This window comes from Prenolepis imparis, unplaced genomic scaffold, assembly GCF_030444845.1.
Source record: "Prenolepis imparis isolate NDT839.2.m4 unplaced genomic scaffold, iyPreImpa1.0 SCAF_9, whole genome shotgun sequence".
In the NCBI taxonomy this organism is placed as follows: domain Eukaryota; kingdom Metazoa; phylum Arthropoda; class Insecta; order Hymenoptera; family Formicidae; genus Prenolepis; species Prenolepis imparis.
The window spans coordinates 9,167,097-9,190,462 of record NW_028141167.1 but is presented as its reverse complement, the minus strand read 5'-3'; the positions used below and the strand labels follow the sequence as shown (position 1 = coordinate 9,190,462).

Below are 23,366 nucleotides of genomic sequence, written 5' to 3'. Positions count from 1 at the left end.
CTGATTTATGATGTGAAAAGCTATCACAATTCTTTCATTGTAAATATTTTAGAAAATAATATAACAAAATTAAAAAGCTAAAAGAATTAATTAAAAAAGATAAATTTCTTAATGTAGTATACGAAATAAAACTAATTATTAATTAATAAATTTGAAATAATAATTATCTAATACAAAAAATCAACATATAAATTCTCTTAATACTCAAAATTAATTAATTATATAATAAATAATTATCGTTGAACTAATTACGGTAATTATATAATTAATGGCCAAATTGTTTAATAATATATTAAAGAATGTAGTTTGCGAAATTAATCGCGCGAGAGCATCTTAATCATGATCGGGATTTTGTGGATTCTCGCATCCATGATTAAAGGACTAATAAATAAATTTCTCAGTGGACTCGTGTGTCTAATTATTATTTACGATTAAGATCGGTGTAGTTAGCGCGACTTTGTAAATAGGAATCGACGATCTTCGGCAGCGTGTACTCGTATATGTAAAACGGTGTAAAAACGAGTGCGCGAGCACATCTCTTTCGACATCTAATCTTCCTTAAGGATAATTATTCGTATGTATGTAAATCTCTAACGGAGTTCTCTTTTCTCAATGCGACGAGATGCTATTGTATTATTATTACACGTAGAAATTTGTCCCTCTACGATTTAGTCGATATATGTGCGTAATAATGTCAGGGACCTGGAACTGGCGTACAAATTCGCAAATTTTATTAGCGCCGACCCGGGCCCGAACCACTCTAAACTCACGGCCAAAATAACGTAATTTAGGAAAAGCTACTGCTGGCAATGCCTTCTTAAACATTATTATACATTCCATACACACGCACACATACACACACACATGTGCACGGATAATTAAGCCTGCCCGATAATTAAGCGAGTTTCAAGAAATTAACTATTTGATTGTAATTTTTCATTTAAAGATCCTATACTAAATATACACAGAATGTTCTACAAATTCTTAAATATTAAAACTGTGAATAATGGCACTGTAGAAATTTTACACAAAGAAAATTTAGTGATAATTTATGCTATTTAAATTACTGTTTATAAAACGATTAATGAAATATCGACATTTGACAACGGAAACATTTTATCTCCCGATATAATGATGTAGGTATATCGAGCGGAATCGATTTTGTCATGACACGCGATTAATTATGGCAGCCTATATACATTCATGTATAATACTAATATACTAAATGGCGTTTTTCTTCTTCCTCTAGCCGACTCGAGGCGAATTTCAAAACGCCGATCGCTCGCGAGAAGAGGACCACGTAACTTTCGCGAAATCGTGCGAAGACCGCTGCGATCTTGACGTAACGTAAAAGTATATTAAAAGAATGAAAATATTTCACGCAACAATAAGAAATGATGGAGAGTGGAGCATGTAATATATACATATATATTGTACCGCAGATCTGGGGAACGAGAAAGAAAAGAAAAAAATATAATACATTATATATATTAATATATATCTATATAGATATGTAGAGAGGCTGATCTCCGCCGTGTAATTTTTGTATTTTCGACGATTCGCGAAACAGCGACGCTGACAAGAGAAGAGAAGGGAGAAATTATTATTATTATTATTATTATTATATTATCATCGTCAAACAGTACAACTCGTCGCAATGCTGTTATATTTAATATACATTAGTAGAGTTAGTATTATATATAGATATTGTATAATATTGTAACGATTACATCGGAAAGAGACGGGAGGAATAAAATAGATATTATGGAAGCGCAGCGATTCTTCGACGATTTTTCGGAAAACGCGAGAAGTCGTGAAATTTTAATCCAGATTAATTCAAATTAATATAATTGGAAAGAATAGAGAGCGAAAAAATATTTTTCGTAATTATAATTTTCTTCAGCCTAAATATAAAATTCTTTTTAGTCTAAAAAATATAAGATATTATAAAACTTTTATTTAATTAGGTTTTTAAAATTTTATAGTTGCTTAAATAATTAATTTTAGAAAGCAGATCAGAAAATTATTTTAAATAAAAAATTACTTGTGCTCTTTTTATCAGATTAAAAAAAAAAGATTTTTCTGATAGAAATTAACATTTCGCGATCAGATATTTCTTCGTATTTTCTATAATGTACAGCACATCACATTGTAGCATAGATAACGACATATTATAAAATAATATATATTCTCTGACTGAATAATGTGGCAGGAACGGTATCATTTGATGCCGATAATATCGCGAAAAGTTATTTGGCGATAATGTATCTTTTCGCGAGCGAAAAGACGTCATGAGATATTCGCTGTATGATCTTTCGATATTATATCGTAGATTATATCGTAACGTGATATAAGACTCGATAAGTCGTAACGGAGATGCAATGTACTCATTGTGTAAATAGAAAACAAATTGTAAAGAGAAACAAAGTAAAAAAAAAGATGTAACGTCGATGCCTATCACAGTTCTACTTCTATGTAACGTAAGAAAAGAAGCAACCAATCACTGCTAATCGCTATATTACTAACGACTAAATGCAGTTTATTCTATCTGTATGTGTCGGTTCTGATTGGATATAGATTTTGTATCAGTCTTTTTCTCCGTATAATGATGTATAGTCGATGAGAGACGATCGATTTCGAGATTCTCGAGATGCGATTTCTCGCGCTTTTATTCTTGTCAAATTATTCGACATATTTTGTTTTATTTTATTGTGTAGAAAAAAATCACATTATTAAATTATCAGAACTTATACATATAAAGTCAGTGTAATTGTTTAGTTATTTTATTTTAAAAAAAGTCAAGAACCAATTACATTAATAAATTTAATTAAATTGAAGAATTGATGAATAAAAAATTATATTATTTGTATTTTGCAATATATATTTGCAATATTTTGTAATTGGAATATTTGCAATATTTTACATTTTGCAATATATATTTTACAATATATATATATTCCCGTTTATACATAAATAAATAAATATAATAAAATGTATTAAAAAATATACGAATCTCCAAAATTTTTGTTTGCGCGATATTATCGAGTCTCTCGAAATCGATTTCTCAAATCATAGATTCAATCGTGTCTTTCACAATTAAGTAGATCTTACATGTCACCCTCGGCGATCGAGATCATGTTGCATTTCTTAATGTAAATGATTAATCGGGTATCCCGATTAATTTACAGGTGTAACGATTTTTCTCGCGGAAATTCAGTTAATGTCGAATCTCTGCCGTGAAATAAGATTCGAGATGAATGTTTTCTTCGCGATCGCGAAAGACAAATGCGCTGTCCCGATCGTCGATCGCGACAAATGTCGAAAATTTGTCGTGCACATGTCATAGATGCAATGTGTCTACGCACTACGTGTCAGAGGGGCTGGTTTCGTGAAAAGATTCCAATCGTAGATAAATCAAGGAGGGAAACATTTCGCGAAAAGATACTCTAACAAATTTTTAGTATGCAAAATATAGAAATTTAGTAATCGAAATAATTTATCTTTTTATAATTTATGATCATGCAAAATGTATGATATTCCATTTAAAATCCACTTGAGAATTCAGGATGTCACATTCATTTGTGACATTATTTCAGAATTATTTATTTAAAATTGTGAAATATGAATTTTACTGAAATTTATATTTCACAATTTACATTTATGTGCAATTTTAATAATAATAATAATTAAAAATATTATATATAATAATAATTCGCATAAAGTGAAATAATTTCTTGTATTAATAAATGAAACAAGAGAGAAAATTAAATATTCTCTCGATATTTGACATTGCGTTAAAGAATTTAAAAAGCGTGATCGCTTGTACTTTGTCATATTTTATTCATCCAGAATTAAATCGTTGAAAACGAAACGAAATTCAATCTTTTGATCTCTAAAATTTTGAAAAATTTCGCAAATCGATAAATAATATTTTTATTAATTATTATTGTCATAGATATCGATCGCGAAAACGAAATCGGGCCCAGACATACGTTTCTTCTGGTACTAGCTGTAAATCTTCGTGGAGGAAATCACATCTAAAGATACCGAATTCGTGAACCGATTCCGACGAATCAAGCGTCGCATTTATCCGATAATCCGTTATTGAGCAGATGTAATTAGAGTAATTGAGTCAAAACAAAGCGAACTGCCCTTTTCGTCATTTGGTTCGTCGGAAAGGCACGTTTTTCTTGAATGTTGATCGATCGATCGATCAATAATTCTCGATATATGCACATTGATCGTTGTAGAGAGCCGAACCTCACTTTTTTGAATTAGCAATTATCGTGAGTCGAGCCGAATCATTTACGAATTGCGTCGCGAATGACGTGAAATCAAAGCGCGAATTTTCTGAATCACGAAAATAGACAACTTGGGACGTTTGGCCGGATCGGTTTAATTCTCGTTAAAATCGTTTCATGAATTAATTGTATTGTCAAATTTTTTTATTAAATGGAGTGAGAGAGACAAATATAATCAACGAAATATTTTTTTATAATAAAATCCAGTATAGTCTTGATTTTAATATTCAACACAATTAATATTCGACTAAATTGTATATATAACATTTAAATTTATTCATATTCGAATATAATCGAATTTGTGATGCAATTAATCATAACTTAATTATATAATTATATAGTTAAATTTATACTTTTTTTTCCATTTTAAGTTTTCTAAGATAAGTTAAATACTTTGTTATTTCCCCAAGAATTTCATAATCCAGGAGAAATGCGTAATTTCTGATCATCTTTATAAAAAAATTTAAGAAAAATTTTCATTTAATCATGAAATTTGACATGTTTTAAATGCAGCAAACGAGAATTTAATCGAATATCCGGCGATATCCGGCCTTGAGATAAACGCGAGAAACGGCAACAAGATAAAGGAAGAAACGACCACAAAAGAAACACACAAAGTATCGAAGACTGGCAATCAAAACTATTATAAGCTGATCGAACGCGCAGATTTATTTCGATGGCCGGCACGATCGCGATCGATGACCAATCTCATAATGACGTGTTTACGTTACACGATTGTGTCGCGCAATGTAAAATACATCGATTAAAAAAATATATTACATGCCGAAAAAAAGGCAATCAAATGAATATGGCATATAAAAATCAATTAACGATTATCGAGTAATATTTGATCGCTAAATAATTAATAAAATAGCGAAGCGTTTCAATCAATAAAATTATTAGACTTTTAATAATTTATTCAAGAAATTACCGAACAGTAATATATTTTATACGAATCGATGTTACACGATTTTGCCTGAAAAAAATCGTGCAGTGTAAGCATATCGTTAGCGTTCGTTTCGCGATCGCGAAAGAGGCCACGACGAAGACTGTTCCTTTCCTTCCACGAGATCGACCAAGGGGAAAGATTAAGTCGCACTTTTATAGATCTTAATGTACAGATTATCGTTAATATAGTAAGCCATCAGAAGTGACATATATTGTCGTTTTTTTAGCTGTCGTCTATCTTCACGCAAGGCCGTCGATCGTGCCGGCGAAAAAAAGAAGATAGATCGGCGCAAAAAAACATTTTAAAAAAAGAGAAAAAACGCGACTCTCCCTCTAAATTAGACACGGACCGTATGCGAATGTATGGTCGGTTTTTTCGAGTGAAATTGCGTCTAATGTAACACTAGCGAGTAGACATAGGTAGGTACCTGCATTTCAAGAAATTTAACATGCTTGGATAGATCCTCAATAAATCGTTATACATGTTTTGATAAATATCAGTAAATTTCTTTACTATTCCCTTACTACTTCCTGTTCACCCTTTTCAGATATCTACTTAAATTAAATAGGCTATTTTAAGATTTGACACGCGAGATTTTGTTCGCAATTTTTCTTTTTTTTTCCATAATTAAAAATTCTACAAGTTTTCAGTGAATGAGAGAAAGAATGATGAATAAAGAATTCACTATAGAATTATAACTTTTTAATTTTCTATGCTATTTTTTTCTATAAAATAATTATTTTCCGAGCTAGATATTTCTGTAAAGTATTTATTTTATACATTTGAATGTTCTTAAAATATAGAAGAGCTTTATTACAACAGATAGAGGAATAATAAAAATATTAAATAAGTTAAACGTTTCTGCGACATTATACATACGCGTCGCTATAATTTGCCAATTTTCCGACACCTCGCGCAGATAAACGATAAATTATCATATCGTGCACAATTGCACGGCAGATTCTAATCGCGGCGCTGTCGGACGCCATAAGTTAACCGATTAAAGTAGCGCGACTTGGCGGCGCGTGCGTATGTGTCCGGATAACAACCGAGAACCAAATAATAAGGTCTAATAGAACTGTTTGCAATGCTGATTAATGATAAGGGGAAGAGATCGTAGATTGCACGTAGGCGGCCAAATATATATGTAATTTGTCTTTTCCGAAGTGCGAATAAGAGAACGAATTCTTACTCGTTTTCGGTAAACTATATTTCTAAAATATTGTATAATCGATATATATTTATAATTTAAAATTAAAACAATATCTGTGCTATTTTTTTTACAAATATCCATGTCGTTTATATTATTAGTGAAAAGAATATTATTTTATTATTAAATAATTAAATAAAAAAATAACTAAAATAATTAAAAATATTCAAGTATTAAAAAATTTATTTTATTTAAATATATTTGTATTTTATTTAAGTATTACTTACTACAGATAGAGATATTTTCGACAAATTTTTAAATGAGAAAATATTTCAAATATAAAATATTCATGCATTTTAATTTTAATGTAAAATCGTAGTATTCTGTATTTTAATTAAAACAGAGAAGTTATACTTAAAAAGTAGAGAAGTTTCGAATCAAAAGATATCTTGATGCTTATTAAAAGACTGTTAAAAATTAAAATGAGTTATTGAACAATTTTAATTTATTTTCATCAATAATATGAATTATTTTTTCATTTTTATTAAGTATATTGAATATTAAATCAAACAAAATTCAAAAACATTATTTCTATATATCACAAAAAACTTCTTGCATTTTTAAAGCTTAAAAAAAAACAAACAACTTCCTAGCGAACTTTATTAAATATAACAGATTATATATAGCTCCCATATCTGATAAATTAAAGCGGTTTCAAGTCTTAAGAAACCACTTGAAAAAATATGTCATTTTATAAATACGTATATATCAATTTGAAGACAGAATTTTGGTGCAAAATTCTTCTTTTCTTATTATATAATAAAAATGTAAATGTATCAGAGAGAGAAAAAGATCCTAAGATATAAATATATAAATATAAGGAACTTTTTTAATAACAACTATTAATTGTATTCAATGTTAAAGTCAGTATTTAATTCACGGAAAACTAGAAAGCTATATATTTATCCGATATTGAAATAAATAATACCAAGAAAAGAAAATACTTTTCATAAACAGGAGCGAAGTTAAATATGGTCAGAGAATCAACTTACTGTTTTTTTTTAAATACAGCTTATATAAAAAAAAAGTAAAAGAGAGAAAGTTTGGCAAGTTAAAATTTTATTCCGATTTCAAATTTCGTATCAAGCGTTACCGATTGACTATCGCGTTGTATCGCAAAATGTATCACCGCAATCCTATGCGATCGAGATGCAGATTATGCGTACGAGTTGTAGTTTCGTTCAAAATGTCTTTGCGTCGATAAGAAGCGGTCTGTCAGACACACTACAGCGAAGCCGCACGATGTCGAGAAGCGAAGCTACCGACGACAGTGATGTAACGGTGGAAAATAAAGCGGTGACTCGCCAGTATGGATATTGGTACCGTGCGCTCGTTCGCACGCGCACGCGTCGACACGCGTGTCGGCTCGCTGTCCGCGTGGTACGCGCGTGTGAGCCAGGACTTTCTTACAATTTTGGCCAACAGTTTTTGGAAGTTCAGCGACACGTGCGTGTCCGGTGTCTCGCAAAGCACCCCAAGACGCGAACGATTAATTCAAAACTGCCGATCGAGTTATTTTATCTTCGGATTAAACTATTATAACGTGACCACTGTTCTAGTACAACTATATCGCTACGTGGGATCGTATACAAGCCGAATACAATTTAAGGGTAAAAGGCATTCTCTAAGAGGAATAATATAATTAATAATTTTTATATTAATAATACATCGCGTTATAACGAATACTAAAAAGGATGGATATTTTTAAAAAATGCAGTTTGCAAAAAAAAAATATTTATTTGAATAGAAAAATAAAAGTGTCACAAACAAAGGCACATATTGTGCGTTTTCTCTATATATACTGGATAATTTTATGCTAAGATTTTTTAAATATTGAATATTTTCACTGGTGAATGATAAATACGAAGTTCACAAGCGTGAATCAATGTATATTTAAAACCGACTTCATAGCTCTCAGATTGATTTATGTTTTCTTCTCTTTTCGTCCGGGCAAAATATTTTGGAATGAAAACACGATTATATATATACATTATGTATATCATCAAATATTATTTTCTCAGTCTATTATTCTTTTTGGACATCAATTTTCATTGCATTAAAATAGACAAATATTTTTATAATTTGCAAGTTATAAAAAACACAAAAAAAAAGTTTGTGAATCGTCAATCTTTATAATGTAATAGTTTTGCCAAAATATATTCATGACATAAATAATATTGTTTCAATTTAAATCTTCAAAATAAAGGAAGAAAATGTTTGAACATAATTTAAAAATAAAATTTATGAAAGAAAGAAATCATGTGTTTAAACGTGAACGGTGACGAAGAAACACCATGTCAAGAATTTTTAATTATTTATGAAAGATATTTACAGGAAATTTTATAGGAAAATAAATAATGATGTCCAATCAAGTAACGCGAACAAGTATGACTTTGAGTTATCTAAAAAAAGCTTTCAACGCGCATCATATTCTATTTTTATTATAAGAAAAACATTTTGTGTAATGATCATCAATATTTATAAATCATTAATTATAGTCATTAAAAAATTATTATGCCAGATGATTATTATAAAAAATTATGCTTAAAATTAATATCTGAGAAATAGTCAAAGAAATACTAAATACTAATTCATTATATTTAATTATTATTGATAATATAATGTGATTGACAATTGATTATTAATTTTATCATTTAATCCGCGAGAAATTATTATCGAGAAAGAAATAAGATAAGTGTTTTAACACATTGTACAGAAATTAAGATAAATAGCGCGACAAGACAAGGCAAATTGAGGTGAACATTAATTAAAATGTTGCAAGCGCGATCAATTAGACACGCGATTAAAATCTTAATTGCAAACGCACTTCATTTAAGGCGGCAAAATGCAGCGGCTTTTTTTTACCATTTTAACCTACTTGGCGTGCAAGTCTTAATTTTCGAAACATAAAAATAAAATGATAAAAATTTGATAAGAGAAAAATTACGAAATGAATGAAAAATGCGACGCGGCTGAAAGAAAGTGGATTTTCGGCTCTGAAAGAAATGATGCTTACAAACAGTGACTTTCGCGAGACAGGTTTTCACGAGCTCAATCAGAATGACGAAAAGGAGATTCGCAAGGAGAGAAGTGATTAAAAATCTGAACAATGTTTCGAGTTTCGAGCGGTGCAAAGCAAGAAGCAGCTTGACGTGGTGATCGCTATTAGGATCGATCGCCAGAATCATGGGTAACGGATTGTCCTGCTGCGCATATCGCAACAAGAAGGTACGTGGGTATAAATATTTATCAATATTGTGTAAGAACACACGCGTGAGAGGTATTATTGATAACCGAGTATTTCGCCGATGCTTTTCGATGCTCGTAAAAGATGGCAGCACGCTGTCTTTCTTGGAGCTTATAGAAATTTTAAAAGATATACATATATATAAAATATCCATATAGAACCCCTGTATATAGTATCAAATATGCCAAAATAAATATTGACCGGATTTCATTCGAGATAAACGCGTTGCAGTCTTTTCAGGCATCAACATTTCCTGAACATCTTCAAAGTAATTCGAAATAATGCATTATTGTGTATAATTTTTTTGTAAATTCTATTTTTTACAATTTTCATAAATGTCCTAAATGATAAAAGTCGATTGGAATCAATATATAAAGCAATAACGAGCATGTAAGGCTTTTCAAGTAATTAACGATTATTTGCTAATTCAATCAGACAATCTCCGTTTTTTTCGCAATTCCGTAAAAAAAAAGTGAGAGAAGGACGAACGTTATATAAAGGTCACTGGTACACTCGTATAGTTGTTATTTTTTTCACGAGAGAGAGGAATCCGCCGTTGGCACCCGTTGGTAGTTAATAACGATCGATTGCGCAATCAATCGATCGGCGTCGTTAGATCTATCGATGTGCGTACGAAGCAAAAACGCGCGTTCCATAAGGAGAAACGACATTGCGAGCCTGGAAAACGGATATCTATGAGAAGCGGGATATAAACGGAGCACGAGAGAGGGAAAGATACTTCGTTTCTTCTTTTTTTCATTACGATAAATATTGTGCATTTTGCAACTGTTGTGATTGCGCGCGTGATGAAACGGGCACGCGGCCTTCGAGACCAGAATAACGAGTAATCGTCCAATGTATATTGATTTGTCTCTTAAAAAGATATCGTTAACTAAAATGTGTCCTCTAAAAATCTCTGCTTGATTTATGAAACGCTTAAAATCACTGGCAGTTGCAGCTAATAGCATTTTTTTTATAGCCCTGATATTATGATCTATCTTATAAAGGTACTGTTCGACGATATTAAGAGTGTAAACTACACAGAGAGAATTTTCTTTTAGAATTTACCCTGAAAATCATGGTAATCGTGGGACAATATGGTATAGATATAGAAAGAATTTTATGATAATTTCTTTGATTAATATTTATCACAATAAAAATAATATCTATCACAATAAAATATAAAATGTTTGATTAATTTTACTAAGCAGTTTAGTAAAATTAATCAAACATATTTTATATTTTATTGTGATAGATATTATTATTTTTATTGTAATAAATATTAATCAGAGAAATTCTCATAAAATTCTTTCCATATTGTCTCACGATTATCATAATTTTCAGGATAAATTCTAAGAGAAAATTCTCTCAGTGTATACTGTAATAATAACATAAAGGATAAATTGAAATACTTCTTATTAAATGTTTTGCTTTAACAAAATTTACACCTATCTACCTTTCTAACTTAATATATGTAAAGGATTTATATTCTACTTGTAAAGAGTTTGAAAATTTCTTTTTTCTTTTGCATATTTTATCCGCGACATTTTGCTGAGAATGATAGGAAAAATAAAAAAATGAGAAAAAAAGTACAATAATTTATCACTCGTCATATATCAAAGCTTCGGTTTTCTCTAGAAATTTTTCCCTCGCGTCGTAACGCAATTAACTTGGAACAACTGTTCCATTAACCCGCTAATAACACTGGAGAAATTTAATGTTCGACGATAAAACCCGTTTATAATCTCGTTACGACACTTTTTGTTTACACGCCTGCAACGCGTTTATGACGCGGACGATGTTTACGACTTATCGAAAACGCATCTTACGATATTTTTTGTTTTTACGATACCTTTCAGTATCATTCACGGAAAAAAAATTAGCTACCATAGCTAAATTTTAGTTGTCTCTTTATTGCAACCTGAAATTTAATTATCATACCTAAATTTTAGCTATGGTAACTAATATTTTTTATAGTTTAACGGAGAATTCTATAGCTAAAAAATATTAGTTACCATAGCTAAAATTTAGACAATTATTTTTCCGTGTTGTTCTACGAAATTCATACATTACTGTACTTAATTTAGTTAATTCGCTATTTTAAATGATGCTAAAGCATGCCAAAGACACACTATAGCAAAATTTCCCTCCCAAAATATAAAATTTGTTCAGTTTCTAATTTCTCTCGTAAAACAAAATTTCCATAAATATTTCCTAATAGCATGCATATAAAATTCACACAAAATGCATAGATTTTTTTTCTACATATTTATATAAATCATAAAATTCAAACAATTGATATTTCTACAATTTTCAATTCCCTCTTATAGAAAAATGAATTAAATATTAAACCTTTGAATTAGGGATAGACTCTTCGATCGCCTTTTTTCGAAAATGTTGAAAAAGACGGTTTAGGTCAAGGCGCTTCTTCGTCGAAGCACATTGTTCCTTGGTGCGAATGTGCGGCGAAAGTGTATATTTATAATCATCATCTCGCATTTATCGCGATAACGTTAGCATTCCATGGAATTACCGGCACTGTCAGTCAACTATTAGTCAATACTCGTAATTTTCAACACGACGCCAGCACGTCGACCGTAAAGCGCCCTTTTATGGTAATTGATGAATATCGCGTCTCGCGCGTAATTTGTCGCGGTTAATTTTATAGTCGCCATTTTAACACCCGTAATATTGGTCAAGTGAAAGCGCGAAGACCATCGGCCGACGAGGTGAAAAAATCGCGAGAAAATGTGAGATTTTTTTTTAATCCGACGTAAATGCATTTCATTGAGATAGTTTTTTAATTAAATTATGAAATAGATCTTCGAATGTGTGTATACCTTCAAATATTCAAATATATTTGCCTGGTTTTAGTTTGTAAGAATTTAAAAAACTATTGGAAAGTATTATTTTTCTTTTTTTTTTAATCCAATGTAAGTACATTTCATTAAGATATTTTTTGAATTTAATTATAAAATAAATCTTTGAATATACCTCAAAATATAAAAATATGTTTGCCTATTTTTATTTTGTAAGAGTTTAAAAAAAAACTATTTAAATGTATTATTTCTTTTTTTTTAATCCGACGTAAGTGCATTTTATAAAGATATTTTTCGAATTTAATTATGAAATAAATCTTTCAATGTGTGTGCCTTTAAATATTCAAATATATTTGCCTGTTTTTAATTTGTAAAAATTTAAAATCTATTGGGAAAAATTATTTGTTTCTTTTTTAATCCAACGTAAGTAAATTATATTGAGAAAGTTTTCGAACTTAATTATGAAGATCTTTGAATGTGTATCTTAAAATATTTCAATATACTTTTTTAAACTATTGGAAAAATGATTTCTTTCCATTCATCTGTCAATACTAATTGTATTTTTATGCAATCCTACTGTATCTATTGTTAAGTTTTTTTCGCACGGGACAAAACTCGCCGTCTTGGAACGCATAGCAATAAATCATTCCATTATTATCCGAGCTCGGTGCACCTTGAATACTCGGTCTCGCTTGATGCAGCGAATGGAATTGCCGGAGCGTCGTGCAATTCTCGTGGAACGCGGGTTAACTCTCGTTGTATAGCCATACGAAACGCATGTTATTATTTGCGAATATTGAGAATACCTAACTTAATAGCGGCACTTAAAACGACGCATTTTCCGCGAAGGTCAGCGCATGCAGCGATAACGATCGTGCGGAATGCAGCTTCGCTGCAAGCGCAATGGGAAATCGGACGCGGAACGACTTCCTCGACCCTAGATATCGCGTCTAAAAATAATCGAAGCAGTATTTATGATAAAGGTATTAATATTAGAACGAAGCATCGCAAACATTTGTTAATAAATATTTAAGCAATTAAGATATATTATATCATATTTAAAAATTAATATTAATATTAATTTATAAATTTAATATTACACTGAGAGAATTTTCTTTTAGAATTTACCCTGAAAATCATGGTAATCGTGAGACAATATAGTGTGGAAATAATAATATCTATCACAGTAAAATATCAAATATGTTTCATTAATTTTACTAAACTATAGTAAAATTAATGAAACATCTTTTATATTTTATTGTAATAGATATTATTTTTTATTGTGATAAATATTAATCAGAGAAATTCTCATAAAATTCTTTCCATACTATATTGTCCCACGATTACCATGATTTTCAGGGTAAATTCTAAGAAAATATTCTCTCTGTGTATTAATTTAATATTAATATTAATTATTTTAATATAAAATAATTTTTTTGTGACATGCGCATCAAGATATATTAAAATTATGTGAGTAAATTAAATGCAACGTATTGAACGAAGATATATTAAAGGCTATATGTCTTCCGATATACATAAAATTAATTAAACAAGATTAATAATGTAGTATGTGATACAACTTTAATTTTATGTACAATATAAAATAATTAATATTAATATTATTTCATTTTATACATAAAATTTCAAGTTGTATCACATGTCACATTATTAATCTCATTTTTTAATTAGTTTTATGTATATTAAAAGATAAATAGCCTAAATTTTAATATATCTTTGTTCAATAGGTTGCATTTAATTTTTTATTCACATAATTATAATATATCGTTGCGCGTTTTACAACAAAAAAAATAGCAAGAATATAGAAACTTTTCCTTTGGAAAAGAAAACAAAAACGAATTATTATCTCTCAGAAATAAACGGATATATAAATCGGTGTTTTCGTTTATGTGTATCAAATTCCAATTAAAGACTGACCGAGCGGAGAAAAATTCTCGACGAATTACGTTAATCGACGTGCGTATATATTTTATGATTTCCCGTCGAGGGGACTTAATTCCGTGCACGAAGGATCAAAGGAAAACGGCGCGGAAAAATTAGCGGCGAGTAGTCACAGAGACCGTGAGACGACGCGTTGTAAATCGCGATCGGCAATCTTGAATCGATTAACCAGGCGAAATAAATAGGCGCACGCAGTACAAATCGCGAGCGCCAATCGAAACGGAGATCGAGATCTAATTTGTTGGGAAAACGAGACAAGAGAGAGGTAGATACATGTGGGAATATATAGGTGTGAAGCAAGCATATCATTTACTATAGAACACAGTTGGAAAATTTATGTTTTCTTGTTAAAAACGGTCCCTGTTAAAATTTTTGTGTTAAATATTTAACACATTCATATTTTAATTTAACATATTGCTGTTGTGTTAATTGAACTCAAACTTTGAATTATTAAAACAACTGAAAGAAAGTGTAAAAATAACACAATGTGTACCTATTTTTAATTTTTTACAATAAATGTTCCATATTATTAGTGGCAAGATTTATCTTTAAAATTTAGAGAAAAAAATGTTGATTTTATTTTATAATACAAGTGCGAGAATGATAAAAATATCATTTTTTTAGTTAATTTTTACATTAAACCTATGTTAATTTTATACAAAATTTATTTTTAGTTTACATGAAGTTTAAATTTGTTTTATGTTAAAATATTAACATAATATTCCTGTCACCATTTAACATATCTGTATTATGTTAAATTGATACAAAAATTGCTATGGACCGTTTGGGACATGTGATATTTGTTAAATTTAACACAAATTTTTCAACTGTGAAATGTTATAGACTAAACAATTTCTCACTCACCGAGAGTGACCATACGAGCGGAGTTGTAGACACAGCACATTAATCTGAAAACAAAATATTTAAATTATGTATATACATATGTATGTGCACGGAGAGAATTTTCTCTTAGAATTCACCCTGAAAATGATGGTAATCGTGGGACAATATGATATGGAAACAATTTTTTATGAGACTTTCTCTGATTAATATTTATCACAATAAAAATAATAATATCTACACGTTAAAATATAAAACATGTTTGATTAATTTTACTATGCAGTTTAAAATTAAACTGCATAGTAAAATTAATCAAACATGTTTTATATTTTAACGTGTAGATATTATTATTTTTATTGTGATAAATATTAATCAGAGAAATTCTCATAAAATTCTTTCCACACCATACCATATTGTCCCACGATTACCATGATTTTCAGGGTAAATTCCAAGAGAAAATTCTTTCTATGTGTGTGTGTATATATATATATATATATATATATATATATATACAGGATGTTTTGAAAATCTGGAAACAATCAAATATAAACAATGCAGTTTAAAAGAAAATATTTTTATTTTGTATACCTTACAGCTGCCCCGCTGTCGCCCGATGCTTTCCCGGGTCTCCTCCTCCTCTCTTGGTCCTTCGTCGCATTCATGACACTCACGAATAATTATACGATCGCCCGATACTTTACACGGCACTCCCGACACGACGCGTAAATCGCACTGTTATCTGTAACAAATAAAATACACATATATTAGAATAATCTTATTATTTCGCATTATAACATATATAAATCTATTTTCGCGTCTCGAAAGCGCACCCGGTAATTCGATCCGCCCTCGTCCACGCAAACTTTCGGTGGCTCGAGTCGGAGATGCTGTGACGTCACGCATTATTGGAAAAGTAATGTACCGTTGAGCGAGATTCACGGCCGACGAGGTTAATTTCGCGCACGAGATCGCGACCACGAATTAATGAATTAATAAATTAGGTATAATTATGTTATAAATTGTATTTATACATACTTCACTAGCTGCTCCGCTGTCGCAGATGCCTCCCCGGGCCTCCTCCTCCTCTCTTGGTCCTTCGGAGCATTCACATTCGCGAACGAATACGATCGCCCGACATTTTATACAACACTCCCGACTCCCGATACGACGCGTGAATCGCACTGCTACCTGTAACATATCAAATACATATATTAGAGTTGAAATATATATATATACATGAGAACAATCTTATTATATCGCATTATATACAACATATACAATCAAAATACACATACAAAACATATACGATAAGAATTTTCGCATCGAAAGCACACCTGGTAATTCGATCCACGATCCACCGCCATGAACTTGTCTGTGCAAGCTTTCGGTGGCTCGAGTAGGAGACGCTGTGACGTCACGCTACGTGACGCTTTTTTGGGGAGAAGTAACGTACCGTTGAGCAAGATTAACGGCCGACGAGGTCGCAATTTCGCGATCAGGATATCAGGACACGCGACGCGATCCGATTTAAACGCCAATTAACGCGCGAAGGCGCTAATTAATACTCAGCTCCTACTTTTCGCCAACTTTCGGCGACTCGAGTCGGAGCTCGGAGCTCCCGACATCACGCGATTTCCGAAGAGCGAATGTCGAACGAGATTCATCGCCGAGGTGAATCTCGCACGCGAGACCGCGATCACGGTGTCAGGGCACGCGAGGCGATCCAATTTATACAATAATTAACGACTAATTAATACTTACCTCGCACTTTCGCGGACCGGCGATCCGGAGCAGCGCGCGAACGTTGATTGCAGTCAGGAACAATGCGAAGGTGTAGATGGCGGCAGCCTAGATTGTGTTCGAAAATGCATTCACTTAGAGTCCAGCGTCCGATCGACCAATCAGGACAAAGAGATCCTCGGTCTCTCATTGGTCGGTCAAATTCTGCACCTTTACGGACAGATTTTCGAACGCAACCCCCTCAAGTTTCTTTCCACTTAATATGGCGCCGTTTACGAGTCGCTTGAGTTATCTGACCGTAAGTAAATTACTTCATTTATCGAATTGGCGTTGCGTGTGTGTGTGATATTTGTATTGTACTGATATTAATTGAGATATTCTATTTGAGACGAGAGTATTAGTTGGATCGTTACATCAAAAGTCGCGCTATTCTCATCGTGTCGATGATTCGACCGTTAATTGTTTTTTTTCCGTTCGCATAAATTTTTCCCGACTACGTGCTACATTGTAGCAAAATCTATTCCGAGCTGTATTTTCTACCTGTCCTAAGCATAATTTTTCCTTCCTCCTTCTCATATCATCGTTTTAACTTCAAGTACAAAAGGTACATAATACATAATACGGTGCAATTAGTAATAGGTAATAGAAAGAGACGAATATATATAAAAAGAGATAGAGAGAGCGCCGAGTAAAGAGTGCAAAATGCGATAGATGGCGCTGCCGTATCTTTTTTTCAAAAAGACGCGATCACGTATCTACAAGTCTGAAGATTCCGCCAAGTCTCCCCCGCGACGAGTCGCGTATAAATAGCACTCTCGCGATTATTCGTCCTAAACATACGTCGCACGCCTCTCTTTATTATAATAACTCGCGTATGCATGCCGCTCGCGTGGACGCCGACGTAGGCGACGCTCTGGTCGTCGAGCGGGCGCCTCGGGACACGTCGAAAGTGAACCTCGCGTTCGCTTTGCTCTCGCGGACTTCAGTGCAGTGTCGGCAGCCATATCGAGACGACGAATTCGCGCGTTACTCGCGCGAGAGAAACCATCTCACGCGCGCATATACATTGGCCAATCGCCGCTCGTTAATTAATCGCTGGCTCGTCGATGCGAGAAATCGCGAGGGCGTGCGAAAAAGCGAGGATTTTCAGTGCCGGGTTACGCGCTGGCACCGTGCGATATCGGGTTACCGCGGCGTCGGGGATATCGCGGATCGGCGTGAAGTGAGCGACGCGTCTCGCGCGTGTCACGTCACACGTCACGTTACGGCACGCGCGCGGGAGATGCGAGCCTCGTTGTTTCGGCGCGACGCGGACGCGAGCGAGGCACGTGGGTGAGCGAGTGTGACGTAACAACGGGACGCAAGTCTATATCAAGATGCCGAATTACGTATTCCTCGTCGCCGCGTAAAGGAATCGCTATTGTTTTCGAAATTTACTCAACGAACGTTTTTTACGTCGCGCGAAACATATATATATACACACATACACGCATACGTCGAATCGAACTTTCGTGAGGTTGTGCGCGTCGACTATAACGACACAGACGTGTATCCGGTATCGTTCACGGTAATGTGATATTACTTTGTTACGATTTGTCGTTCATCGCTTTTCCTCATTTCGATACGATCAAAGTACGCGTGTGTTTACGTGGCGGATAATAACAAAGACATAGGTGCGCGTCGCGAGTGATTGGTGATGAATCAATGATCGAGAAGAGATCCGAGGAAAGAGACAATGCATACCACAGCATCGCCGAGAGCTGTCAAGCAGCTTCGAAGGAACGTCGGTCATCATGCGCCCCTGAATTACAAGAATCGTTTGGTATGTCGATATATATATAAGTTTATATACTTAATTCATTTATCCATAATTCGCACTTGCCATTATGACGCCTGTATTATCAGATTTGTTATTTATATGTATGATTATTTGAACAATCTCGAATTTCTCGAGAATACTCGAATAAGAGCATTGTTTTCGATGCAACAAACAGTGCGTTGCAAATGCAAGGGGGAACCGGTTCTTTTCCTTATAAGCTTTAAACACGCAATTCCCTTTCACCTTCGCAGGAGACTTATCGGCGTCGTTCGTGTGTGAGATAAAATATTTTTATTTTGCATTACCACGACGCGTGCGTCTTGAGGGCTGCGCGAATAAATCGCACGTGCGTTAAAACTTTTTTATTGAGATATTACTTTATAACGTCAAATCGCTTTTTTAGCATTTTTATTTTATATGACATTTTATATGGACATTTTTGAAGCTCCGTGAAAAAGATTATTCTTCCTCTAAAAACAGTTAAAGTTACATTAATAATACTATTGAACTTGAATGAAATTGAGTCTCACTTTATAATATTTTCAGCATTAACATACATTAAGGCTCCTGGCTCCTTGCCGATCATGTCGAAATCGTGAGGCGAGAAAACACGCTAAAATTTCTTAGATGCCATTTCGAAATAAAAAAATATTTCGATGAAACAGCACTTAAGATGGCTTTAGCACATTCTTAAAAAACCTCGAAAACTATCCTTTCCCCTTTATAATCAATCAACAGCTCTAAAATGTAATATTATGAAGCCCAGTCCGTCTGGTCTTTGCACATGTGCAGTCATTCCGCATGTCAAAGTCTGATATCTCGATCATTTTACAGATGTTGATTGATTATAAAGGGAAAAGGATAGTTTTCGGGGGTTTTTAAGAGTGTGCTAAAGCCATCTGAAGTGCTGTTTAATCGAAATATCTTTTCATTAAAAAATGGCATCTAAGAATTTTCAGCGTGTGCTTTCTCGCCTCTGACGTCACAATCCAATATGACCGCGGTGAGCACCCAGGAGCCTTAAAAGATATGATATACATTAATTTATGAAACGAGTTTAAAATTATCTTCACCGCCTTGGTTATATATTTTTATATATATGTATATATTTTTCATATCTGAAGATTTTACGTAGTAATCGTGATGCAAATAAGGGATGGGCTTATCAAGTCTGGAGATTACACTACGATTGATAATAAGCCGACTTGAATCGCGCAAATGGCGAACAAAATTGTTGGGGGAAATTGCAGGCGAGAGATGATCGTGATAACACGCGAGCCTATTTCGTAGTATCAGTCCATTTGCCTTCCAATTTTGCAGACGCTCTTATGATCTAACCGTCGATTATTAAACCGTTGTAAAAATAGACCGGATATTTTTCCACGTGCTTGTCTATGAGTGTGTTATCGTATTCGACGACGAAGCTCAACCAGCCTTTTTTACGACTCAATTATCCTGTTGCAATTGCCGACTATAAATACATAAAGACCGAATATTGCTAACAGTCATGTCATGGTCAATGTTTGCGAGACACTGATTTTGCTGCTATGTAAGATGCAAATTGTTCAGACTTACGAAAAGATTAATCAATAATGCTAAGATATATATATTGTTTATAAAATAATATAATTTATATATATATTTATTTTTAATGAAAATATATTGAACTGATAATAAACATTGCTATCAGCTCGTATATTAAATACATATATTTTTTTAAATCTAAATTTATATTTAATACATTTTTATCGGACATTTTACAACACAAAATCTCGATCGATTAATATGTAGTTAAACATTCTTGCATTTAAAATTGAATTACATAGATTGCAAAATATTGAACGTAATTGTAATAAATGCAACTAACCAGTCACACAAGAGTGAACTGGAATGAGAAAGGAAAAAAAAGAAAGAAAAGCATATTCGTATGTTATAATCGAAGAACATTGTAAATTAGAGCTAAACATGCGTTTGCGATGTCATTAGAATTTCCTTGGAATGTTTAATGAAGCGGCATGTACAGAGATCGACATGTGAACGGCGTTCGTGTTTTCAAAAATAGCCGACAGTGATGTGTTATTAACGTTGACCAATTTGCACTTTTCATATCTGCGCGATAAATGACTCGCCCACGCCACAGATTATCGACAACGATTAAACGTCTCATATAAACGTGACCGATAAATTTACATTGCAAATGTAGGAAGTTTTGTGATGTACGTAATATTAATTTTATTTTCTATTTGCAAATCAAATTTGCTGATCAAATTTGATTTCAGAGACAAATTCTTTAGACTTTATATTTTTCATTTTTTATTTAAAGTTTTTGCTCAACATTTTTGCTAAAGAATAGAGTAAGAAAAACTTATCTTTTTTTTAAATACGGAAAGAATTTTTTGTAAGAAACTTGAAACATGTATTTACTACGATATTTTACAATATTTATTAATAATCTCGAGATAGAAAAATACACCTATTTGTGGCACCGTTAATAAACATTTATTCAGTTACATTACATGAATAATTCAAATAAATATAAAATTTTTTGTGCTTTGAAATACTTGAATATTCTATCTAATTATCTAAATTTTGAAATATTGAATTGTAATAATATTGAAATATTAACATTTATCTGATATTCTCAATCACTTTGTGTGGTTTAAATTAATGGCAGTTTCGTATTATCTCGTACTGATATCAATGATATTTTTATTATTGATTTAGATATTTATGCAAAATATAACTACAATATGATTATAATAATTTATACTCTCAATTATATCAGGATTCATATAAATATATTGTAATTATTGCAAGCGATATTATTTATCAATATAAAGTTACTGAGAGAATTTTCTCTTCGAATTTACCTTGAAAATCATGGTAATCGTGGGACAATATGGTATGGAAAGAATTTTATGAGAATTTTTCTGATTAATATTCATAAATTTATCACAATAAAATATAAAACAATATCTATCACAATAAAATATAAAACGTGTTTGATTGACTAAACTGCATAGTAAAATTAATCAAACATATTTTATATTTTATTGTAATAGATATTATTATTTTTATTATCATAAATATTAATCAGAGAAATTTTCATAAAATTCTTTCCATACCATATTGTCCCACGATTACCATGATTTTCAGGGTAAATTCTAAGAGAAAATTCTCTCTGTGTACGATATCGAAACAAATTATTTTTATATCTCCGTTCTTATCTTTCCTTTATTTCATGATATTTGTATCGACTCGCGAAATGCAGACGCACTCGTTATCACACAATTCATTCGCGGCTATATTATGCAGATCGGCCGGTGAGGGTAATTTAAAAAAAAAAAAAAAATCGGAAGCCGCCGGCTATGCGTCATTAACGTGCGTTTAACGTTGCAAATATGCCGCCCACGCGAGATCGCGGCGCCGGCCTTGGCCGATATTTTCATCGTTATTATTTTTCCGTCTTTTTCATGCGAAACTAATAAAAATCGCACCCGCGGCGTTTTGAATTATTTATGAGATTCGGGATGGAAAATACACGATAGTTAAACACTAATGACAATTTTCCTCCGGTCACTCCTTACGACCGTCATGCATTTTATGGACGACGCGATTATTGAATGAGTTTTAACGTCAAAGTGGCGAGTTATATAGCTGGCTGATGAGTGATTTTATTTAAATAAACTCTCTAGATTTCATAAATCTTATATGAAGAGACTAGTGGCAGTCGAATAATTTTTTGTTATATCAAAGAGTTAAGAGTTATTTATTTAAGTTAATTCTTTTTTAAGCTGCTTCCAAATTTTTTAATTAATATAATTGATAACTGATAGAAATTAGTAACATATCAGACAATTCACACATGAACAATATTTAATAAATTATAGCATTAGTATGATTTTTTAGAAGAAATGAATCAGTCATCAAGTAACGTTTACATGTTTTTCATTACGTACAAATTTTTAGCTTAATTATAATATATTAAAAATGCTTAAAATCTATGACATAATATTTTCAACACATAGTATAATAAGACTATTAATTAACGTCAAATTCCTTTCCATAAATCACGTGTAAAAGAAAAGTGAAATTATCTTGGTAGCGCTTGTAAACACAAACAGCTGATATAATCATTGATAAGTAGTCTTCCGTATAGCATCGATGATAAATCGATGGAAGAAAACCGATTAATAATCCGACCTTTAACCTAATGCGCGGATTTATGTTCTATCTTCGGCGTTAAAACCACGAGAGAGAGAGAGAGAGAGAGAGAAGATCCTGATCTTGTTGGCGTCGATGTAATTATTAATGCGTAAATCGTGTAACAAGACGAGATTAAGAGAGACAAGTGTTCCGAACAAGAAATGTGTCTCATAATCAGAAGAAGAATCAAGGAGATCTCACATATCGCGTCTCGATCTCTTGATCACGTTTGCGAACAATGACGATTCCCCTCCATCATCGCATAATTGCGCGGCG

The 23,366-nt window shown here is 32.3% G+C and overlaps 2 protein-coding genes across 5 annotated transcripts in view; one reads left to right on the top strand and one right to left on the bottom strand.

Moving 5' to 3' along the window:
* The window catches only part of LOC145940402 (uncharacterized), a 111,392-nt gene extending 94,264 nt beyond the window's left edge, over positions 1-17,128 (bottom strand). The window contains exons 1-4 of the mRNA XM_083045520.1: positions 17,087-17,128; positions 16,361-16,513; positions 15,914-16,064; positions 15,350-15,393 (exon numbers count right to left, since the gene is read on the bottom strand). The gene's annotated coding sequence lies outside the window, so the exon portion shown is untranslated. The remainder of the gene's footprint in view (positions 1-15,349; positions 15,394-15,913; positions 16,065-16,360; positions 16,514-17,086) is intronic.
* Sarm (sterile alpha and armadillo motif) overlaps positions 7,866-23,366 on the top strand; it is a 95,450-nt gene continuing 79,949 nt past the window's right edge. Inside the window, exons 1-2 of one of the 4 annotated variants that reach the window (XM_083045512.1) lie at positions 7,866-8,070; positions 9,500-9,688. In XM_083045512.1, coding sequence (XP_082901638.1) covers positions 9,647-9,688 — 42 coding nt within the window. In that variant the 5' untranslated portion in view covers positions 7,866-8,070; positions 9,500-9,646. Of the gene's footprint in view, positions 8,071-9,210; positions 9,689-17,973; positions 18,888-23,366 lie in introns of those variants that run through there. The other 3 variants (XM_083045511.1, XM_083045509.1, XM_083045514.1) reach the window with 3 other exon arrangements.